At 37.9% G+C, this 25,090-nt stretch overlaps 2 protein-coding genes across 4 annotated transcripts in view; both read left to right on the forward strand.

The window, feature by feature from the left end:
• The window catches only part of ADAM9 (ADAM metallopeptidase domain 9), a 102,827-nt gene extending 85,680 nt beyond the window's left edge, over positions 1 to 17,147 (forward strand). For both annotated transcript variants that reach the window (XM_027122881.1, XM_027122879.1), the window contains 4 exons: positions 5,134 to 5,275; positions 6,936 to 7,023; positions 13,752 to 13,819; positions 15,762 to 17,147. In XM_027122881.1, the coding sequence (XP_026978682.1) occupies positions 5,134 to 5,275; positions 6,936 to 7,023; positions 13,752 to 13,819; positions 15,762 to 15,855 (392 nt within the window). In that variant the 3' untranslated portion in view covers positions 15,856 to 17,147. The remainder of the gene's footprint in view (positions 1 to 5,133; positions 5,276 to 6,935; positions 7,024 to 13,751; positions 13,820 to 15,761) is intronic.
• Positions 17,148 to 19,800: 2,653 nt separating this feature from the next.
• Positions 19,801 to 25,090, forward strand: part of ADAM32 (ADAM metallopeptidase domain 32) — a 164,824-nt gene continuing 159,534 nt past the window's right edge. Inside the window, exon 1 of one of the 2 annotated variants that reach the window (XM_027122882.1) lies at positions 19,801 to 19,926. In XM_027122882.1, the coding sequence (XP_026978683.1) occupies positions 19,869 to 19,926 (58 nt within the window). In that variant the 5' untranslated portion in view covers positions 19,801 to 19,868. The remainder of the gene's footprint in view (positions 19,927 to 25,090) is intronic. The other variant, XM_027122883.1, reaches the window with a different exon arrangement.

Here is a 25,090-nt window from a genome sequence, read left to right on the forward strand (position 1 = left end):
TGGCCTATAGCTGGGTCTAATCCATTCTGCCCATCTCTGCCTTTTTTTTTTTTTTTTTTGCGGTACGCAGGCCTCTCACTGTTGTGGCCTCTCCCGTTGCGGAGCACAGGCTCTGGACGCGCAGGCCCAGCGGCCATGGCTCACGGGCCCAGCCGCTCCGCGGCACGTGGGATCCTCCCAGACCGGGGCATGAACCCATGTCCCCTGCATCGGCAGGTGGACTCTCAACCCCTGCGCCACCAGGGAAGCCCATCTCTGCCTTTTAATTGAGTTGTTTTGGCCAATTATATTTAATTTGATTATTGATATGTTTGGGTTTAAATCTACCACACTGATATTTTTCTATCACAGTCTCCCTTCATGTGATACTGTGCCATTTCAGGATCCTTCCATGTCTCTCCTCTCAGCTTTTGTGCTATTGTCGTCATACTACATATGTTATAAACCTATAATACATTGTGATTATTTTTGCTTTAAACAGTTGATTATTTTTAAAAGAAATTTAAATAATAGAAAAGGTCTTTATATTTACCCACATAGTTACCATTTCTGGTGCTCTTCATTTTTTTGTGTAAAGTCAGATTTCCATCTGGCATCATTCAATTTCTGCTTGAAGTTCTTTTTTTCACATTTCTGCTGGTGACATACTTTTACCTTTGTATATCTGAAAAAGTATTTTGCCTTCTTCTGGAATGATGACTGGGTAAAGAATTCTAAGGTGACAGTTTTTTCCCCCCCTTTTACTTCTTCACAGATGTTCCTATGTTGTCTTTTGACTTGCACTGTTTTTCCTGAGAAATCTGCCATCATCTTTTTTTTGTTTGTTTTCTGTTTATAGTGTGTCTCTTTTTTACCCTCTGGTTGCTCATAAGATTATCTCTTTATCTCTCATTTTTAGTATTTGATTATAATGTGCCTTGGTGTGCTTGGGATTTCTTAAACTTTTTGGATTTGTGCTGTTATAGTTTTCTTCAAATTTGGAAAAATTTTGGTCATTATTTCCTCAAATATTTTTTCTTCCTTTTTCCTTCTTTTTCCTCTCCCTCAGGGACTCCCATTACATGTATATTTGGCTACTTGGAGTTCTTTCACATCTCAGTGATTTGCCTTGATTTTTAAAAATTCTTTATTCTTTGTGTTTAACTTTGAATAGTTTCTATTGTTATTCTTCAAGTTCACTCTTCTTCTGTGATGTCTGATCTGCCATTAATTCCATCCAGTGTATTGTTTATCTTAGACATTGAAGTTTTTATCGCTGTAAGTTCTATTTCTCCCTCCCTTTTCCTTTCGTTTTCTTTCTCTCTCTCTCCTTCTTTCTTTCCCTCTCTCTTTTTCTTCGCCTGCTTTCCTTCCTTCCTTCCTCCCTCCCTCCATCCCTCCTTCCCTCCCTCCCTCTCTCTCTCCCTCCCTTCTACTCTCTCTTTCTCCGTTCCTCCCTCCCTCCCTTCCTTCCTTCTTTCCTTCCTCATGTCTCTACACAGCATGTTCAATCTTTACTTATCTTCTTGAACATGTAGAATACATTTATAATAATTTCTAATGTCCTTGTCTACTAATTCTATCATCTGTATCATTTCTTAGTTTTGATTGATTGATTTTCTCCTCATTTTGGGTCACATTTTTCTGCTTCTTTGCATGCCTTCTAACGTTTTTACTGAATGCCAGAAATTGTGAATTTTGCCTGTTGTATATTAGGTGTTTTTGAATTTCTATTGCTGAACTTTGGGCTTAAGCTTAAGTGGGCTTAAGCTACATGGATGTAGTACGGTTCTTTTGAATCTTTTTTTAAAGCTCTATTGGGGGGACCTGAGCAGCATTTAGCCTAGGGCTGATTTTGCCCCATTACTGAGGCAAACCCCTTCTGTTTATTCTACTCAATGCCATTAACTATGGAGTTTTCCACTGGAAATGGCAGGAACAGGTATTCTTTCCAGTCCTGTGTGAGTTCTTGGGTTTATTCCCACTAATCCTTTCAGGAGATTCTTTCTCTGGCTTCAGGTGGTTTCCTTACATGCATACACTGATCAGTACTCAACTGAGTATTTGAGGGGAACCCTTTGCAGATCTTTCAAGTTCTATCTGTGCAGCTGCCTCCCTTCTGGTACTTTGCCTGTGAACTCTAGTTGTCTTGGCTTCTTCCTCAGACAACTAGCGTGCATTCCTCAACTCGAGGAGACCACTTGGTTTTGCTTGGATTCCCACACCCCTCATCACAGTCTGTTAACTTTCTCTAGGCAGCAAACTGGGATTGTTGTAAAGCTCACCTTATTTGCTTTCTGTCTCTCAGGGATCGTTGTTCTTTATTGCCTTATGTCCAATGCCATGAAAACCATTGCTTCATGTATTTTGCCTGGTTTTCTGGTTGTTATAGCTGACAGGATAAATCTGGTCCCTATTACTGCATCTTGTCTAGAAGCGGAAGTCAGAACTATGGATATTAATGGCTGTGTATCATTCCATTGATGGATGTGCCATAACTTGACTTAGCTGTTGTCTAATTATTTGACATTAGGTTGTTTCTAAGTTTTCGATACACATTGATAACATTGTAGTGTACATCTTAATACTCATGCATTTTTCCCAATTGAAGTATAAATTGCCAGTTATGGTATTATTAGATTGAAAGGTATAATCCTTTTTATGATTCTTTATTTTTAATTAAGTTAAATAATTTATTTTATTTTTTAATTTCTTAAAATTTTTGGCTACATTGGGTCTTCATTGCTGCCTGCGGGCTTTCTCTAGTTGTGGTGAGTGGGGGCTACTCTTCGTTGCGGTGCGCAGGCTTCTCACTGCGGTGGCTTCTCTTATTGTGGAGCACAGGCTCAAGGCGCATGGGCTTCAGTAGTTGTGGCACATGGACTCAGTAGTTGTGGCTCATGGGCTCTAGAGCACAGGCTCAGTAGTTGTGGTTCACGGGCTTAGTTGCTCTGTGGCATGTGGGATCTTCCCGGACCAGGGCTCGAACCTGTGTCCCCTGCATTGGCAGGCAGATTCTTAACCACCACTGTGCCACCAGGGAAGCCCTAGATATGATTTTTTTATGCAGGGAAGCCTACAGGTTTTTTTTTTTATGATTCTTGATAAAAATTCCAAATGAAGTTGTGTAATGCCACTGACAGTATGAAGGTACCAATTTTAACATAACCTGGCCAGTGTTGGATGCTTTAATTTAAATTTTGTCTACTTATTAGTGAGTATAAACTGATACATCAAGCTTGCTTTAATTTTTCATATTTTTATTTTTAATTGGGTTGAGTGTTTCATATAACTTTTGGAACAGAAAGTTTTGGTACTTTTACAAATTTAAAACTATGAGGATAATTTCACTGTTTACCACTCGTGTTCATATTTACTATATTCTTTCACTAAAGAACATGAAACAGACAAAATTAATGTTAATTAATGAATTTTTAAAATTATAATAAGACTTTAAATCCATAAGCCATAAAAAATAAGATTGATAACTTCAGCTACCTCAGAACAATAAACTTATGCATGGAGAAAAGCATTGTACCATAAGACAAATGACAAAATGGGGAAAATATTTCCAACTCACATACAGATAAAACTATTCTCCCTAACATATAAAGGCTTTTAGAAACTGAGAAGAAAAAAAACCAATAGACCAACAGAAAAACAGTCAAAGGACTGAGAAGAAAAAGAAATACAATGTTTCCTTAAACATGAAAAGTTGCTCAAATCATAGTATAAAAAGAGAAATGCAAATTAAAATCATAAAAGATATAGTTTTTCACCTTCCAGGTTGGCAAACATGCAGAAGTTTGACTCTATAGGTGAGGCTGTGAGGAATTCTTGTATATTGCTGGCTGGCCTTCTAACTTTTAAAAGAAATTTATTTTATTGAAGTATAGTTGATTTACAATGTTGTGTTAATTTCTGCTGTACAGCAAAGTGATTCAGTGATACATGTATATACATTCTTTTACATGTTCTTTTCCATTATGGTTGATCACAGGATATTGAATATAGTTTCCTGTGCTATATAGTAGTAGGACCTTGTTGTTTATCCATTCTATATATAATAGTTTGCATCTGCTAATCCCAAACTCCCAATCCATCCCTCTCCCTCCCCCCATTCCTCTTGGCAACTACAAGTCTGTTCTCTATGTCTGTAAGTCTGTTTCTGTTTCGTAGGTAAGTTCATTTGTGTCATATTTTAGATTCTGCATATAAGTGATACCATATGGTATTTGTCTTTCTCTATCTGACTTACTTTAATTGGTAGGGTAATCTCTAGGTCCATCCATGTGGCTGTAAATGGCATTATTTCATTCTTTTTTATGGCTGAGTAGTATTCCATTATATATATATGTACCACATCTTCTTTATCCATTCATCTGTCGATGGACATTTAGGTTGTTTCCATGTCTTGGGTATTGTGAATAGTGCTGTTATGAATATAGGGGTGCATGTACCTTTTTGAATTATAGTCTGAATATATGGCATGCTAACTTGTAACCATCACTGTGGTAGACAGGTTTATAGTGCCTTAAAAAAAATGATGAATGCATTCACCTTCTGATACAGCAATTCTACTTTTGGGAAATTATTCTACAGATATACCTGCACCAAAATGATATGACATATGTACAAGGTTATTCATTGTAACATTTTTTTTTGTAACAGCGAAGATTGGAAAAATAAAAGTATTAGTAGGGTACTTACTGACTGAATAAACTACGGGACATCCTTGCAATGGAGTTTTGTATAGCTGTATAGAAAATGAGGTGGTGCTGTATGTATAGTTTGGGAAGATATGTAGTATAGCTAAGTGATAAAAGTAATGTGTGGAATAGCATTTATGCCATGCTACCTTTTGTGTAAGAAAGGGTTAACAATAGGACATATTTTGTTCTTGCTTATATTTACATGAAGAAATACTGTAAGATTATATAAGAAATTAATAAAAGTGGTTATCTTCAGGGAGGCAAAAATGAAGTGGGTAAGCATGAGGAGTGAACAAGACTTCTCAATATATTTCAGTTTATATCAGTGTGACTTTTGAACAATGTGAAAATTAATGTAAAATGTATCATCACCTAGTATGTTCTAGTTAATATGAGTTAACTTCTAATTTAATGATCATTAATGTAAAATCCTTCTCTGTAGAAAAGAATACCGCCTTGAGGGACGGACTTCTGGTGTTCTTCTTCGTCATTGTTCCTCTTACTGCACTGGCTGCCTTTGTCTTCATTAAGAGAGACCAGCTACAGAAAAGCTACTGCAGAAGGAAGAGATCACAAACATATGAGTACTTAGATTATTTTTCTTTTAAATTCATATTAAAAATTTAAAAGTATAATAATTATTAATGATGATAGTCATATCATAGAAGCTGGTTTAAAAATAGGGTTCTAAGTTATCTCTCTATTCTTTTGACATGGTTAGCAGGAGTTAAAGGGCAGTGGTGACTCAGCCACCTATTATAATGGTGAGGGGAAAGGATTATGGTGACCAGGCTGTATGCTATGAAAATGGCTGCTAGGATTCATTTTACTTGACTTTGATTTCTGATAGTGGAGTAATTGGACTACAACTTCTGATTTGGGCTTCGTTAAAAAATTTTCATCCATGTCTATTTCAAGTATCAGTTCTCATAGGAAAAGTGTTCTTCAAGTCTGTTTTGAAAACAGATTTTGTGACTCATCAGCTTTTAAGAAATAAGCTTTGATGGAAGAAAGGGCTGTCATAATTCAGACAGCTGATATTTCTAGTCTGTGTGTTGGACTCTTATACAACTGTCTCTCAGCGATCACTTCTAACATGTTGGCATTGGAATGTAGCATATATTAGCCTGGGCCTTGTAGTCAGATCTAAGTGCAAGTTCCAGTTTGTCATTTGCTAGAATTATGAACTGGAATAATAAAAAAAGTTTCTGAGCTTTGGTTTACTTCCTTTAAAATGGGAATAATGATACTGCCTATCTCTTCGGGTTGATGTGAGGATTAAATGGGGAAATACTAACAAATAAAACCCATAGCACAGTGTAATTACTTAATAACTACTCTTTCCTATGATAATGGTCCAAAATGTTCAAATCTTGCCTCGATTGCTCACTTTACTTCATTGCCCTATTTCTAACTTACCTCACTTACTGTATAATGTTTTCCTAGAGTGTCCTGATGTTAGCTTTATTTTTCTTAATGTATTCTAAAACAGATTTATATTTCTTTTTCTAAAAAATATAATTTATTGAGGCGTAGCACCCTCGCCCACCCTTTTCTTTGGCCACGCTGCACTTGGCCAAGCACTTGGCTTGGCGGGATCTTAGTTCCCTGAATAGGGGTTGAACCCAGGCCACGGCAGTAGAAGCGCCAAGTCCTAACCACTGGACTGCCAGGGACTTCCCCAGATTTATGTTTCTACCCTTTTTCTTAACTTCAGACTGACCAATCCCTATAGATAATTCCCCAGTCTGCATCTCTGAAATTTTAGTTCCATAGCAATAGCTATCTCCTATACACTTCTACCTAGCTGACTTACTATCATTTCAGCATGTCTAAATCTTAGCTGACATCTTTCCACCCAGCTTGTTTGCTCCTCTTGGACTTCCTAATATTCAGAGTGACTACTTCAAACCTAGGAATATGCTTTTACTCCTCTCTGATTTCAGGAAGACTTGAGGAGAGAAGTTGGAGAACACTGGCACAATTGACCAAACTACATAATTTCTTAGAATTTCAGTTTATTTAATTGTAAAATCAGGTTAATAAAACTTTCTAGTACTCTAAGGATTAAAACTGGGTGAAAGCTAATAAAAATGCCGTAAAAATTTTAGTTGTCTTCATGATCATCATCACCACCACTACCAACAACATTGTTCTGTACTTGGGAAAATGCAAGGTCTATGTAATATATCATGTAGAAATGTTTTAATCTTAATTTAGCTCAAAAGTAATTGTATCTTTCAGGTCAGATGGCAAAAATCAAGCAAAAGTTTCTAGACAGCCAGTGAGTGTTCCCGGACATGCTTCTTCAGTGGCTCCTCCCAGAGAAGTTGTAAGTTTAAATGAAAAGTTCTTTTTCTTTACTATATTATGATATCAAAGTTTTAAAGATTAAAAAAATTGTTACATCATATAGGAATAAACATAGATAATTTCCAAAGAATTTAGGAGTGTGGTCTATAGGTGGCCTCTGGTTAGTTAATGGAATACCAGCAGGGTCCGTGGCTCAGAGGAGATGGGAGAAAACATCTAGTCATTGAGAATGTCTTGCCTTGAAACCAAGCTTGGGAAATGACGTGGGATTTATGCTGTCACTGTTTTCTCCTATGTCTGCTATCCTTCTGTTTTTAATGCCTGGCTTCCCCAGGGCATGTTACTGAAGATCTGGTGCTGAGCTCCTGGAATAATAGGCCTAGTTGTCTCAGCAGTGGGACCAGTAATCACTGTCCTTGGGAGTGTATTAGGGAATACTGGGATAATGATATACTTTTTCTAATATGCATATATCCCTAAGAAATATATAATATTACTTTATCTGCTTTTAAACATTATATGTTTTGCTTGCTATCTTACACATATATCTACAACTTGCTTTTTCCTTTAACATTGCTTTGTGATTTGTCCCTAGCAATACGTGTAGCTCTAATGCATTCATTTTCACTATTGATATTATGTTACATAAATACCACACAGTTTAAAAATCCATTTTTCTATTACTAGTTTCCAATTGTTCATTACTATGAACAAAGCTAAGGTAAACATTCTATATGTTTCTCATGCACATGTGTGAGTTCTAGGACTGTACTAGTACAGTGGTTACTATCCACATGTGGCTATTTAAATTTCATTTTAAATTAAATAAAATTAAGAATTCCATTCCTCATTGACATTTTAAACGCTCGATAGATCATATGTGGCCACTATTGTAGGGACACCACAGACATAGATTGTTTCCATCATTGTAGAAAATTCTGTTAGAGAGCTCTGATCTAGGGGCATACAGGAATTAAATTGCTGGGTTGAAAGGTATGTGAATATTTACTGGAAAATGCCAAATTGTTTTCCAAAAAGGTTACACCATTGGGTGTTGTACTGTCAGTGGTGTATGAGCATTCCTGTCAAACTACATCTTTGCCAACACTTGGTACTGTCAGACTTTTAAAGTCTTTCCAGTTATGTGGAGGTAAGATGATTAGATATCCTTCTAATATGGAAGGATACATATGGAATCTCCCAGTTCTTCTCCCTTTTCCTTTATAAAAAAGAAACAAAACTTGTTATGCCCTTTTTCCCCCTTAACCATATATCTCAGAGATTTTTCCATATCACTACATATATAGGACGATCACACAGTCCCTACATATCCAAGTTAGAAATTATATATGTGTTCTTTTTCGTCTTTGACATATTTTTTTCCTTTTTTATTGTGGTAAAATATACATGCCATAAAGGTTGCCATTTTGACCATTTTTAAGTTTACAATTCAGTGGCATTAATTACATTCACAATGTTGTGCAATCATCACTGCTACCTATTTCTAAAACTTTTTCATTACCCCAAACAGAAACTCTGTACCCATGAAGCAATAAGTCCCCATCCCCCACACCCTAGCAACGACTATTCTACGTTTTAAAAAATTGAGATATGGGCTTCCCTAGTGGTCTAGTGGTTAAGAATCCGCCTGCCAATGCAGGGGACACGGGTTTGAGCCCTGGTCCGGGAAGATCCCACATGCCTCGCAGCAACTAAGCCTGTGCGCCACAACTACTGAGCACGCATGCCACAACTACTGAAGCCTGCACACCTAGACCCTGTGCTTCGCAACAGGAGAAGCCCCACTTGCTGCAACTAGAGAAAGCCCACGCATAGCGATGAAGATCCAACACAGCCAAAAATAATACATAAATTAAATAAATAAATTTATTAAAAAAATAGTGCAGCCTTGGGACAGGGTCCTAGTTCCCCCTCAAGGGATATACATAACAAGATCTAAAAAAAAAAAAAATTGAGATATAGTAGACATAACATATAAGTTTCAGGTATACAACATGATTCAATATTTGTGTATGGTATGAAATGAGCACCACAGTAAGTCTAGTTAACATCCATCACCACACATAGTTACAAATTTTTTTTCTTGTGATGAGAATTTTTAAAGTTTGCTCTCTTAGCAGCTTTCAAATATGCAATGCAGTGTTATTAACTACAGTCACCATGCTGTACATTATATCCCCAGGACTTATTCATCTTATGACTGGAAACTAGTACCTTCTGACCACCTTCATCTGTTTTCACCCATCTCCCTCTCCTGCCTATGTCATTCTGCAATCTGTTCTCTGTATCTAAGAGTTTGGTATTTTTTGTTTGTTTGTTTTTAGATTCCACATATAAGTGAGATCATACGGTATTTGTCTTTTCCTGTCTGACTTATTTCACTTAGCCTGAATGCCCTCTAGTCCATCCATGTTGTCACAAATGGCAAGATTTCCTTTTGTTTGGTGGCTGAATAATATTCTTATATATATATGTATGTGCCACAGATGGACACTTAGGCTCTTCCACATGTTGGCTGTTATAAATAATGTTGCAATGAACATGGGGGTGCAGATATTTTTACAAGTTAGTGTTCTCATTTTCTTTGGATAAACACCAAGAAATAGAATTGCTGGATCATATGGTAGTTGTGTTTTTAATTTTTTGAGGAACCTCCATACTGTTTTCCATGGTGGCTGTACCAGTTTATTATACATTTGCATCAGCAGTGCACAGAAGTTCCCTGTTTTCCACATCAAAATCAAGGGTTGTAAATTAGTGGTATTTACAGTACCAGTTAGGTACTGTATAGGTTTGGCAATACATTTTTGGAAGATTTTATTTAAAATACATGGACATAGGAAATATGTTACCTTTTAACTAATGGAGTTGATTAGGGCCAAGATAATACTTCATTATTTTTGAATTTAAAAAAATATAATTTTGACAAGGGCCCAGGGAGCCTGCTGAGCTCCCAGGCTGGTCCCATGCCCTCCAAGGCCCCCCCTTCCCTCCCCGACCACATTGGTTCTGGGGACATAAGAGGGTAGGCCAGGGAGATCAGGAGAAGCAGGTGGGAGGGGCCCTCCCAGACCCCAGACCAGAGGAAAAGGAGAGGAGGGGAGGGCGTTTGCCCTGCCCACACGAGCCCAGAAAGCCTGCTGGGCTCCCAGGTGAGGTCCCCTGCCCTCTGAGACCAGGAGTGGGGGGCACGCCTGGGCCCCTTCTGTTCCATTGAGCCTAAGCCCCACCCCCTTACCCCCCATCTTTTACAGCCCTGTGGGTGCTAAGCATAGGCCCTGCCCACCACTCAAATCTCACCCTTGCTTAGGCCCTGCTCTCCACAGCCAAGGCCTTCCCCCCACCCCTTTTTTCTTTTTTTTTTTTTCCTTTTCCCTCCTCCTCTTTTTTACTATTGTGATACTGATGTACCTTCTGGTTGTTGATTCATCTATATTTTTATTTTTACATTCTTTCTAATATAACTGTTAGTTTCCTAGCCTAATTTTATTTTTTGCTTTGTTATTGTTCTTTTTCTCTTTTTTTCCACCCCATGTGGCTTGAGGGATCCTGGTTTGCAAGCCTGGGGTTGGGCAGAAGCTCCTGCGGTGGGAGCTCTGAGTCTGCACCAGTGGACTAACGGGAACCTCAGACCCCAGGGAATATTCACTGGAGTGAGGTCTCACAGAGTTCCTCATCTCATCACTAAGACCCAGCTCTATCCAATAGCCTACAGACTCCAGTGTTGGGAGCCTCAGGCCAAACAACCAATAAAACAGGAACACAATCCCACTCATAAAAAAAAAGAGAGACAGCAAAAAAATATGTCATAGATGAAGGAGCAAGGTAAAAACCTACAAGACCAAATAAATGAGGAGGAAATAAGTAATCTACCTGAAAAAGAATTAAGAGTAATGATAGTAAAGATGATCCAGAATCTCAGAAACAGAATGGAAGCACGGATTGAGATAATACAAGAAATGTTTAACAAGGACCTAGAAGAAGTACAGAACAAACAGAGATGAACAGCACAATATCTGAAATGAAAAATACATTAGAAGGAATCAATAACAGAATAACTGAGGCAGAAGAATGAATAAGTGAACTGGAAGACAAAATGGTGGAAATACTGCCCTGGAGCAGAATAAAGAAAAAAGAATGAAAAGAATTGAAGACAATCTCAGAGACCTCTGGGACAACACTAAACACACCAACATTCGAATTATAGGGGCTCCAGAAGAAGAGAAAAGAAAGGGTCTGAGAAAATATTTGAAGAGATTATAGTGGAAAACTTCCCTAACATGGGAAAGGAAATAGTCACCCAAGTCCAGGAAGCACAGAGAGTCCCATACAGGATAAACCCTAGGAAAAATACACCAAGACACATATTAATCAAACTAACAAAAATTAAATTCAAAGAAAAAACATTAAAAGCAGCAAGGAAAAACAAAAAATAACATACAAAGGAATCCCCATAAGGTTATCAGCTGATTTTTCAGTGGAAAGTGCAGGCCAGAAGAGAGTGGCAGGATATACTTAAAGTGATGAAAGAGAAAAAGCTACAACCAAGACTACTCTACCCAGCAAGGATCTCATTCAGATTCAATGAAGTCAAAAGCTTTTCAGACAAGCAAAAGCTAAGAGAATTCAGCACCACGAAACCAGCTTTATAACAAATGCTAAAGAAACTTCTCTAAGCGGGAAACACAAGAGAAGAAAAAGACCCACAAAAAAAAACCCCGAAAACAATTAAGAAAATGGCAATAGGAACATACATATCAATAATAACCTTGAATGTAAATGGATTAAATGCCCCAACCAAAAGACACAGATTGGCTGAATGGATACAAAAACAAGACCTGTATATATGCTGTCTACAAGAAACCCACTTCAGACCTAGGGACACATACAGACCGAAAGTGAGGGGATGGAAAACGGTATTCCATGCAAATGGAAATCAAAAGAAAGCTGGAGTAGCAATACTCATATCAGATAAAATAGACTTTAAAATAAAGACTGTTACAAGAGATAAGGAGGGACACTACATAATGATCAAGAGATCAATCCAAGAATAAGACACAACAATTATAAATGTTTATGCACCCAAATAGAAGCACCTCAATACATAAGGCAAATGCTAACAACCATGAAAGGAGAAATCGATAGTAATACAATAATAGTAGGGGACTTTAACACCCCACTTACACCAATAGACAAATCATCCAAACAGAAAATAAATAAGGAAACACAAGCTTTAAATGACACAATAGACCGAATAGATTTAATTGATATTTTTAGGACATTCCACCCAAAAGTGGTAGAATATAGTTTCTTCCCAAGTGCACATGGAACATTCTACAGGATAGATCACATCCTGGGTCACAAAGAAGCCTCAGAAAATTTAAGAAAATTGAAATCATATCAAGCATCTTTTCTGACCACAACACTATGAGATTGGAAATCAGTTATAGGAAAAAAACTGTAAAAAACACAAATACGTGGAGGCTAAACAATACGTTACTAAGGAACCAAGAGATCATGAAGAAATCAAAGAAGAAATAAAAAAAATACACAGAAACAAATGACAATGAAAACATGATGACCCAAAATCTATGGGATGCAGCAAAAGCAGTTCTAAGAGGGAAGTTTATAGCAATTCAATCTCACCCCAAGAAACAAGAAAAATCTCAAATAAACAATACACTTTTAAAACAACTAGGGAAAGAAGAACAAAGAAAACCCAAAGTCAGTAGAAGGAAAGGTGTGGTGAAAACGGAACCCTCCTACACTGTTAGTGGGAATGTAAATTGATACAACCACTATGGAAAACAGTATGGAGGTTCCTTAAAAAACTAAAAATAGAACTACCATATGACCCAGCAATCCCACTGCTGGGCATATACCCTGAGAAAACCATAATTCAAAAAGAGTCATGTACCACAATGTTCATTGCAGCACTATTTACAATAGCTAGGACATGGAACCAACCTAAATGTCCATCAACAGATGAATGGATAAAGAAGATGTGGCACATGATATACAACAGAATATTACTTAGCCAGAAAAAGAAACGAAATTGAGTTATTTGTAGTGAGGTGGATGGACCTATAGTCTGTCATAGAGTGATGTAAGTCAGAAAGAGAAAACAAATACCATATGCTAACGCATATATATGGAATCTAAAAGAAAAAAAAAAAGGTACTGATGAACCTAGTTGCAGGGCAGGAATAAAGAGGTAGACATAGAGAATGGACTTGATGACATGGCGTGGGAGAGCGAAGCTGGGGCAAAGCGAGAGTAGCATCGACATATATACACTACCAAATGTAAAATAGTTGGCTGGTGGGAAGCAGCAGCATAGCACAGGGAGATCAGCTCGGTGCTTTGCGATGACCTAGAGGGGTGGGATAGGGAGGGTGGGAGGGACACGCAAGAGGGAGGGGATGTGGGGACATAGGTATGCATATGGCTGATTCGCTTTGTTGTGCAACAGAAACTAACACGGTATTGTGAAGCAATTATACGCCAATAAAGATCTATTAAAAATATATACAATCTTGAAAATTAAATATTCTACACTCAGTAGCAAAGACATGTTGAATAAGCGAAGTATTTTAAAATGTCAACATTAATAGTCATCTATTCATAGATTTTTAAATAGATTGATTACTTTTATATGGAAAATAAACTTTATAGAAAATATATTTATGAGTGCACTGTGGTAATAACTTTTTTTTTCCTTTTTAGCCTATATATGCAAACAGATTTCCAGTACCAACTTATGCAGCCAAGCAGCCTCAGCAGTTCCCATCAAGGTCTGAAGTGAATTTGCTTAGATTACTTGACCAGAATAAAACCCAGGGTTAATGTCTAAATAGTTCTCTTGTATTTTTAATTTAATTTAGGACAAGGTATTTGTTGCTAACAGTTTAGATAGAACACAATTTGCAGAAAAACTTTTAAGAGCTTTTATATAAGTTTTGTCATATTAATGCAGTGTTGGAATGAAATTTTAAAGAAGCCCAAACGAGACATTCAACAGCTGCTGTAGCCTTTGGTGTCTGTAAGATTCAGAAGCAACGACCTTTAAAATAACCAGCAATGGGAAATCAGATAGGCTGGACCAGCCTTCTTATTAGGAACAGCTAGAAAAAAGCTAGACAATATAAGAAAATATGTATTTCAAGGCATCAGAAAACTACCAAGGAAATGAGAGATTATGGGACTATGGTCCAGGAGAGGAAGGCAGTCCAGAGATAATCTCAGCTTTTGGGACCATTTTTCATCCTAGACTGTAAATATCTACCTATTCTGAACGTGAGAGGATAGGAAGCTGAGGAGAGCTTTCAACAAACTCATAGGGATGAGGGGACAAAGACTGGAGCCCTGTCAAGGAGGTGGTACCCTGGCAAATATCCCAGTCTTTGTGTTGGGACCCCGGGGTAAGGGTGAATCAGACCCTCAACTTATTTCCTGCAGTTTTATTATTTTTTTTTTAATGTTTGGCCCCCAGTTTAAAAAGTTAGACATATAAGAAAAGAAAATGTGACTAAAACCAAGAAAAGCAGACTCAGAGGGTATGCAATTAATATCAGAGATGGACTTTAAAGTAACTATGACAATTACATCACCGAATTAATAGTCAAGATTGAGAATTTCAGCACAAAACTAGATGTGCTGGACTTAAAAACCTAAAAAAAGAATTAAATGGAAATTCTAGAACTGAAAACCACAAGAAAAATAAAAGACTCAGTGGATGGGTGTAACATCAGCAAGAAAGGAGAAAATTTATTATAACATTTTGCATCACATAAAATACATCTCACCCCTCCCACCCCGCGAAAGTCCTTCAAATTACAGTTGAATTGCACACTGAGTAGTATCCTCAAGTATAAACTTTATTATGCAGTGAGAGTGTACTGAAATCCACCTGAACCTCAGGAGCAGATTATATAAATAGTGAGACACATACTCACCATGCAAAGTTCTAGTATGTTATTGGAATAGAGGTATACTAGAATTGGATGAAGAAGTTAGGGAAGAGTATCCACAGGTTAAAGCATGAGAACTGAGAAGGACTGGTATAGAAGTCATAGCAGGTTTAATTCTCGAAGTGGAAATTATATTTGAGAGAGCTGGAATTTCAGTTCTATGTATGTATGTAAGGTTTATACTTAGTTGTGATTTGCTCCCCTTAAATCCTAACAGTACAAGAGGTAATTCACATAGTATCTTTAGTTGTCTTTTACAATTTGTCTTTTCTATTTCATGTACTGTCCTTTTTTTTTTTTTGCGGTACACGGGCCTCTCACTGTTGTGGCCTCTCTCGTTGTGGAGCACAGGCTCCGGACGTGCAGGCTCAGCGGCCATGGCTCACGGGCCCAGCCGCTCCGCGGCATGTGGGATATTCCCGGACCGGGGCATGAACCTGCGTCCCCTGCATCGGCAGGCGGACTCTCAACCACTGCGCCACCAGGGAAGCCCCTCATGTACTGTCCTTTTTAAACACATATACACCAGCACCTTTGTACATTATTGGTTATATACTAGCATGACTTTAAGGTAGTTACTCCATTTTAGACTCCGATTGGAGACTTTTAACCATTACATATCCGATTCATAATGATCTCAGAATATAAGGTACCCTTAAGAATTGTCAGTGATGTCAAGAATGGTGTTATGTTGGGCTTGTAATGAAGGTAGAATTATTTCATATGGTTGAAACATACGATTAACTGTCTTTCTTCCCCCTCACAGGCCGCCTCCACCACAACCGAAAGTATCATCTCAGGGAAATTTAATTCCTGCTCGTCCTGCTCCTCCACCTCCGTTATATAGTTCCCTCACTTGATTGTTTTTTTTTTTTTTAACCTTTCATTTTGCAGACATCTTCAGGGAACTGAGCTAATACTTTTTTTTTCCTGATATTTTCTTGAAAAACCTTTCTTCCTGCTGCAATTATGAATGAAAACAAAATACCACCAAACAAACTTTGTTAATACAGAAAAACAGAACTTGAGTAGTGGGAAATGAGAAACAGAAGAAATGCAGTAAAGCCAGGGAATTTAGAATACATTTTCATTTCCATTACTGAATACATTTTATTCGGTCATCTGTGAGGTTAATGCACGTGACATGGATTATGTTATTTGAACACGTTACTGTAGTGATTTTCAAATTAACTGTATTGGTTTAAGTTTTGTCATTATGTGCTTAAATGTAATTCTGAATTTTGACCTTAGTTATCATTAATGTAGTTTCTGATTGAACATGTAATAATCTAATACCTGTGAAAACTAATTAGCTGTCAATTAATATCTAATATTTTTAATCTTGCACAGACTAATAATCATCACACACTAGAATTTTGTGTATCTCATTCACTACATGAATAAAGGAATACTCTGTCTTCAGAAGAATGCACAAAATACAGAATTAAGATACCATAATATAAATTTAAAAGTGCAAAAACACACTAAAAGTGTGTATGTGTATACTTACACACAGTTATTATCTTCCATTTTAATGAACATTCTATGGATATATGATTCTGTGGATTCTATGGCTAATAGATTCTGTGGGTCTATCAATGGATAATGAATATTAGAAAAGTTAATTTAATAATAGAATTTCTATTATGAATCATGTTAAAGCATAGCATCCTTTTACAATAGCATTATTTTAAATTAATTATAAACTTTAAGGTACGAAGTATTTAATAGAACTAATCAGATACGCTGTTGATTCTTGGCTGTAATAAAAAGCAGGAACAATTATAATATCTTCAATCAATTGAGCTATCATAAAACCACTTGAGAATTTCATAAGCACTTTAATTTTAAGTCCAAAATCTGAAACTTCAAAGATTGCTATTAATATAATTTAGAATGTTTACATTTACTAAGGTGTGCTTGATAATGTCTCTGTTGACACTAATATTTTTAAAGAAATTAGGCTGGAGAAAGGAAGGAAGAAAAAGTTTTCTTAGATAAGTGCAAAAAAGTTAGTGGTATCTGTGAGTTATTGTCCCAGCTATGATAAAAAAATGAATTTTTACTGTGGAAGAAATGGTATGAATGATAAAAATTTAAGCACCTAAATTTTTTTGGTAATTTTTCATAATAAAGTTTATTAATAAGTTTATTAACTGAATTTCTTTAGTTTTTAAAAAATTTTTGGTTTGTGTATACATACATATACAAACATAAGATTTACAATAAATAAAATACTTGAAATTCTGATTTGTGTTGCCCAGTAATTTCTTAAATACTCAGCTATTTATAACCTTATTAATTAAAACATTATACTAATTTTCCAGACTTCTGCCAAATTGTGAACAGTGGCTTTTTGTTAAAAAGAAAAACAGATTGGTTTTGAAGAAGACATATATCTGTCTTCTGAAGATGGTACATTATTTTAACAATCAGGTACATATTAAAAATTGTAAACAGTCCCAAATAAAGATTCTTCATTTCAATTTAAATCTCTGAATGAATTAATATACAACCAAAAATGTTTGTGTTTGTCACTGAGATAGTCCCACAGTTTTTGCACAGCTTTGCAATTGTCATTCATATCACTGAAATTTCACAGTTGGTAATATATTAACTATGCAACTTAAAACTTTTTTCAGAATTAGATAATTCCTTGGATCTTTGAATATTTAGAAAGTTTTTCTAAAAGACTGTTGATCAGTCTGAACTTCTTTTGCTTTTATATATATTTTTACATATTCTATATTCTTTTCACTTAGGTTTGTCCTTGATTTATCTTGGATTGTTATTAAAAATTGTAAAATTTCTTGGTCATAGATGCCACTTAAAAATTTGAAAATATTAAAGGTAGTCTTTGCCATCTGCTAAAGATGTTTTAATAATCAAGGATAAATTGTATGTAACTTTGGTGTTGCTGTGTGACTGTGTTCACAAGCTTATTACCTTGTTCGAGGTATCGCATTTTCCCTTTCTATCAGGCAGCTGCCTGGGTCTCTAACCATCTAGTAAAACATGATCTAGGTTTTCTAAGCACAGATCAGATTTTATTAAATTCTATAAATGTTTACTGAAACTCTACCATGTTGCAGGTACCACAGTACATCATTAGGTCCTGTGATATATAAGTTCTGGATGAGACATGCCTCCCATTATAGAGAGAGCCATATACACAAGTAAGAATGACATAAAGTCTGCTTTTTAAAAGATTTAAACAGGAAAGGTTGCGGAGAAGGAAATAACAAAGAAGTGAAATAACTGGAAATCCATTCAAAGTACTTACCACTAATTAACAAGTCTAAGCCTTTACTGTAACGGTTCTAATGCTGTGAAGCAAGATGAAACCAGCTTTTGGCTCAACTACCCCCTAAAAGAAGTGTTAGTCTAGCATTTGTTGTTCCTGTTGAGATGCAAGCTATGTGTATACAGTTGACCCTTGAACCATGTGGGTTTGAACTGCACAGATCCACTTACAAGCTTTTTTGTTTTCCAATAAAAATACAGTGGCACTCCATATCTGCAGGTTCACATCCGTGGATTCAACCAACCGCAAGTGGTAAATAGTTCAGTATCCATGGTTGGTTGAATCTGCAGGTACGGAAATCGGAGGGCCAACATCGGGACTTGAGCATCTGGGGATTTTGGTATCCACAGTGGGTCCTGGAATCAATCTCCCCGTGGATACCGAGAGGCCAGTTGTATTTTTGTTGCCGTGTTTATGCTCATGATATTCTTTTGCAGACTTAGATTACCCTGTTGAAATACTATGCATCCATAAAATTACATCTCAACTGTGAGTTTAGATGTGGTGATTCCCCAAACGAACTTTTCTGTGTTACCACGGGACCTTTTAGTTTGTGTATCTGCCGTTCTGTTAATTGGTGTGAGAGATGAACTCATTCTTGGGGATTTGAAAAGAATTGAAGGATAGTGCATATACGTAGAGACTGGGAGGTGAGTCTGGGAGGGAGGAGGCATTGCAGTCCAAGGTAATAAGGCAATTTTCATTCAGGAAAGACAGGAAGTCATAAGTAGTCATAGCACTGGGGATAGAAGAAAAGAGGCAGCAGCCTGGGCTCCGAATTTAGAAATTTTTGAATACTATGTTGAGGAATTCGGCCAGAATTTTCTACTGGAACATATGTACTGTAATTATGGGCAAAAATCTTGTCCATTTCATTCATTACATGAATGAATGAATATTTATTGTACTGAGAAGTTACTGAACAAGAGCAGGCCATCACATGAATTTTAGCCAACGGTTTGGGGAGAACCTTTTTGATTGGAAAAAAGTAGACACAACCTGGTTACAAAGTGTATTTGGGCAGTGGGTATGGAAAAAAACCATAGCAGGTACTTTCCGAAGATACCAAAATCTACTCACTTTTCCCTTTCTTGGAATCGTTTTAAAATCTATCTGGATTTTTGTTGTTGTTTTAATTAAAAGACCTCAGCTTTAGGAAATATGAATGTATAATTCGTGTGTGTGTGTGTGTGTGCGCGCGTGTGCGTATGCGCATAGTGTTAAATTCAAGTAGTGTCTGATACAAAACAGCGCACAATAAATGTTAGTTCTTTTAGGTCCATCCACACGAAGCAAAAAGTTTGTGGGGGACGATGACCGCGACGGAGAGGGCTGGGGTGGTCGGGGACCTCCAGATAACTGGCCATCGGGTAGAGCGGACTGCTGGGAAAAGAACTTCCTGCGGATCCGGACGCACGACTATAAAGGGAGGCGTGCCCTACAGGCGATTGGTGGACTGGGCGCTGAGTACCGGGCGCTCCGGTAGGTGCCGCAGCCTCGCGAGAACGGCGCTTACGAACGGCCAACGCAGTAGGGTTGAAGTCTCCGCTGGAAGACAGGAGTCACGAAATGTTCCGCCTAATGATGTTGCTAGCGGGGCTCCGTGGCTTGCTAACGTCAAGACCCGGTAAGCCCGAGGATGCCCTGTTTGTTACTCCGGTAGGGGGAGGAGGAAGATTTTTCTTTTCCTTCTTTAAACGCGTACCTGCTTGGGTCAAACTGCGCCTCGACTCGATTGAGAACTCGGCGCCCTTCCCTGCTTTTAGGTTTCTTTTGCCAGTCAGGAAACCGGGCAGTTTTTAGGCGCTCCGTAGGGATACAGAACTGACTCACGAGAGAGGAAGATAGTTTTAATAAGCTTAAGGACTAAATCTCTGACGCTCTGACTCTCTGAATCTGGATTTGGGGCAGCCGTTTATGGAGGTATGTTAGGCACTCACAAAACTACCTCACAATTTCTTGCGCTCAGAAGCACCCCAGAAACTTCATGAACTCTACTCAAACTCCAGAAAACTGTGTCTCCTCAGATATCATCTGTTCCAGTATAATTTGTCCTGCATTCAGTAACTTGTCCTGCAATACCAAAAAAATATTCTATTGCTGACATTGTGACAATACGGGGAACAGTTACAGAGAGTCCTCAAAATTTTAAAATATATTGGGGGGGGATTTAGATGCAAGTAAAATTTTAAGATATGTTCTTATTTTCCTTCCCTTTTTATACACTGTTCTGAATCTTCCCATTCTGTGTCAGTACATGGAATATCTTCTGCTCCCCCATCTGCATAGTGTTCTGTGGCTTGGAGGTACCACAATTTAGCAGTCAGTTCTCTTATTAAAGGACTGTTGGATTGTTTCCAGTCATTTTGCTGTTACATGCTACACTGCTGAACTCGGACGGCACCCCCCGTGTCCCCCACAAAATACCCTAGACCGGGTGGCTTAAACAACAGAGATTTATTTTCTCACAGTTCTGGAGGCAGGAAGCCTGAAATCGGGGTGCTCTCATAGTGGGGATCTGGTGAGGTCTCTCTTCCTGGCTAGTAGACCGTTCCCTTCTTGCTGTGTACTCACGTGACCTCTTCTTTGTGAGCAGAGAGAAGGAGCAAACTCACTTGTCTCTTCTTACAAAGGCGTGAAACCCATCATGAGAGATCCATCTTCATGATCTCATCTAACCCTGATTACCTCCCAAAGATCCCATTGCTGAATACCATCACATTGGGGGTTAGGGCTTCCAATAGGAAAGCTGGGGCCGGGGGACACATCTTCACCATAACACCTGCAACATTTAAATACAGTGTTTCTGAAACTTTTCGGAATGTTTCTTTCAGCAAAGAAATGAACAAAAATGTAACAATTATCGAAGTTCTCAGAGAGCTTTTATGTTCTGCTTATATTCATCAGTATTTGTCATATTAGAAATTAATGTAGAAATTTAAGAATTTTAATTAATTCGTTAAAAAATAACAGTAATGTTACTGAACTCAGGTTTGGCTGCTCACGGCTCGAAAGCCAGTATTTGAGAGACAGGTATTGGTAGAAAAGGAAAGGTTGCTTCATTCAGGAGGCTGGCAACCTGGGGAGAAGGTAGACTCGTGTCCAAACACCAGCTTGGTTGTTGATCAGGGGGCAAGAGCTTTGAAAGGGGAGTTTCAGGGATGTATAGGCAGAGGGAGGGGGCTACGACTTGCAGAACAGCACAGTCAGCTCCCGCAGTCATGAAATTGGTCATGTGGTGGTCTGATCAGCATCATCTTGATTGTTTTAAGTTCAGTTAATCTTCAGTTCTAGGGTTGGTTCCCATTTCCTTGAGGCCAGTTCTTGGAATTGCGCAAGATGGAGCAGCTTATGTCTTGGCTGCAGTCTGGTCATCACGTAGTTAACTTCTCCCACCTGGTGAGGGTTTCAGTGTCTGCAAAACAGCTCAAAGGACATGGCTCAGAATATTATCTATAGCTCTTGAAGAGGAACTAAAGGTCCTTGACTTTGTTTAATGGCTAAACTATTATTATTTTGTCTTGTTTGACTGCTTTCCTTTGGTTCTGCATTTTTTTTCACTTCTCTGAATTTATTCTTTGACTAAAGTTTTTCTACAGACAAGAGGCAGGCAGAGGACATTGGATGTGTGTGGGGGGGGTCTGTCCTGGGAAAGCCCCGTAGGGTCCCGCTCAATTACAGTAATAGACCTATTATATGTTAATGTAAGTAACACATTTAAAAAATAAAAACTATATTTTCCAAAACAAAGAATTTAGAGTGGCATTGTTTTACATTTTGTGAATCTCTTTAAGGTTTGGTTTAATAGATGACAGCTAGATTCTCATATCTACTTCTGCATTCAGTCTGTTGCGGAATGTTTTGTTTGAAGTATATGAAAAAATTCCAGCTTATGTAGTTGGAAAAGGGAGTAGTTTAGGAGCCTTTTCAGGTAATTACCAGTGTTCCTCTTTGGATGCTGCACCAAATACACACTTGATAAATGGTAAAGTTTAGTTGCAATGTGGAATCTAAAACATACCAATGAATTTTTCTTAATATGTTATGTTAAAATCCATTGGTCTATTTTGAACTTTAATGGATATTTTACCCATTTGCTTTTTTTTAATACATTACCTTTGTTTTTTTCTTTTTTAACATCTTTACTGGAGTATAATTGCTTTACAAAGGTGTGTTAGTTTCTGCTTTATAACAAAGTGAATCAGCTATACATATACATGTATCCCTATAGCTCCTCCCTCTTGTGTTTCCGTCCCACTCTCCCTATCCCACCCCTCTAGGTGGTCACAAAGCACTGAGCTGATCTCCCTGTTTTACATTTGGTAGTGTATATATGTCCATGCCACTCTCTCACTTCGTCCCAGCTTATCCTTCCCCACCCCCGTGTCCTCAGTCCATTTTCTACGTCTGTGTCTTTATTCCTGTCCTGCCTCTAGGTTCTTCAGAACCTATATATATATATGTATTTTAGATTCCATACATATGTGTTAGCATATGGTATTTGTTTTTCTCTTTCTGACTTACTTCACTCTGTATGACAGATGCTAGGTCCATCCACCTCACTACAAATAATTCAGTTTTGTTTCTTTTTATGGCTGAGTAATATTCCATTGTATATATGTGCTATATCTTCTTTATACCTTTGTTTTAAAATTATTTTAAATTGTGGTAAAATATACAAAACATAAAATTTACCATCTTCAACCATTTTAAAAATGAATAAACTTTATTTTTTAGAGTGTTTCAGGTTCATAGCAAAACTGAGAGAAAGGTACAGAGATTTCTCACATACCCCTGTCCCCACACCTGTACAATCTCTGCTCTAGGCGTCCTGCTCCACAGTGGTATGTTTGTTAGAATTGATGATCCCACACTGGTACATCATTATCACCCCAAATCTATAGTTTACCTTAGGATTCACTCTTGCTGTTTTACATTCTGTGGAATTTGACAAATGTATAATGACATGTATCCCCCAGAGTAGTTTTGCAGCCCTAAAAATCCTCTGTGCTTCACCTGTTCATCTCTCCCTTTCCCCTAAGTCCTGGCAACCACTGATCTTTTTGCTGTCTCCATAGTTTTGCCTTTTCCAGAATGTCATATAGTGGGAATCTTAGAGTATGTTGCCTTTTTCAGATTGGCTTCTTTCACTTAGTAATATGCATTTATGGTTCTTCATGTCTTTCCAGGGCTGCATAGCTTATTTCTTTTTAGCAGTGAGTGATATTCCATTGTCTGTATATACCAGTTTACTTATCCATTTACCTACTAAAAGACATCTTGGTTGCTTTCAAGTTTTGACAGGTATGAGCAAAGCTACCATAAATATCTGTGTGCAAGTTTTTGTGTGGACATAAGTTTTCAACTCCTTTGGGTAAATACCAAGGAGTGCTATTGCTGGATCATATGGTAAGGATATGTTTAGTGTTTAAAGTTAGTGTCTTTTTGCTTCAGTACGAAGAACTCTCTTTAACATTTCTTGTGAGGCCATTCAGGTGGTGATGGACTCTAACTTTTTTAAGGAAATTCTTTATCTCTCCTTCAATTCTGAAGGACATCTTTCCTGGGTATGGTATCCTTAGGTGGAATTTTCTTTCTTTCAGTACTTTGAATATACTATCCCACTCCATTCTGGCCTGCAAGGTTTCTGCTGAAAAATTCACTGATAGTCTTATGGGAGTTCCTTTGTACAAAACAAATTGTGTTTCTCTTGCTGCTTTTTTTTTTTTTTTTTTGCGGTATGCAGACCTCTCACTGCTGCGGCCTCTCCCATTGCGGACCACAGGCTCTGGATGCGCAGGCCCAGCGGCCACGGCCCACGGGCCCAGCCACTCCGCGGCATGTGGGATCCCCCCAGACCGGGGCACGAACCCGCGTCCCCTGCATTGGCAGGTGGACTCCCAACCACTGCGCCACCGGGGAAGCCCCTCTCTTGCTGCTTTTTTTTTTTAAATTTCTATTTTATTTTATTTTATTTATTTCTTTTAACATCTTTATTGGGGTATAATTGCTTTACAATGGTGTGTTAGTTTCTGCTTTATAACAAAGTGAATCAGTTATACATATACATATGTTCCCATATCTCTTCCCTCTTGTGTCTCCCTCCCTCCCACCCTCCCTATCCCACCCCTCCAGGCGGTCACAAAGCACCGAGCCGATAGCCCTGTGCCATGCGGCTGCTTCCCACTAGCTGTCTACCTTACATTTGTTAGTGTATTTATGTCCATGCCTCTCTCGCGCCCTGTCACAGCTCACCCTTCCCCCTCCCCATATCCTCAAGTCTGTTCTCCAGTAGGTCTGTGTCTTTATTCCTGTCTTACCCCTAGGTTCTTCATGACATTTTTTTTTAATCAAAACTACAATGAGATATCATCTCACACCAGTCAGAATGGCCATCATTAAAAAATCTAGAAACAATAAATGCTGGAGAGGGTGTGGAGAAAAGGGAACACTCTTGCACTGCTGGTGGGAATGTGAATTGGTTCAGCCACTATGGAGAACAGTATGGAGGTTCCTTAAAAAACTACAAATAGAACTACCATATGACCCAGCAATCCCACTCCTGGGCATATACCCTGAGAAAACCATAATTCAAAAAGAGTCATGTACCAAAATGTTCATTGCAGCTCTATTTACAATAGCCCGGAGATGGAAACAACCTAAGTGCCCATCATCGGATGAATGGATAAAGAAGATGTGGCATATATATACAATGGAATATTACTCAGCCATAAAAAGAAATGAAATTGAGCTATTTGTAATGAGGTGGATAGACCTAGAGTCTGTCATAC

Source organism: Aethalodelphis obliquidens, unplaced genomic scaffold (assembly GCF_003676395.1).
Source record: "Aethalodelphis obliquidens isolate GAN/ISIS:26980383/991018 unplaced genomic scaffold, ASM367639v1 scaffold25, whole genome shotgun sequence".
Classification (NCBI taxonomy): Eukaryota; Metazoa; Chordata; class Mammalia; order Artiodactyla; family Delphinidae; genus Aethalodelphis; species Aethalodelphis obliquidens.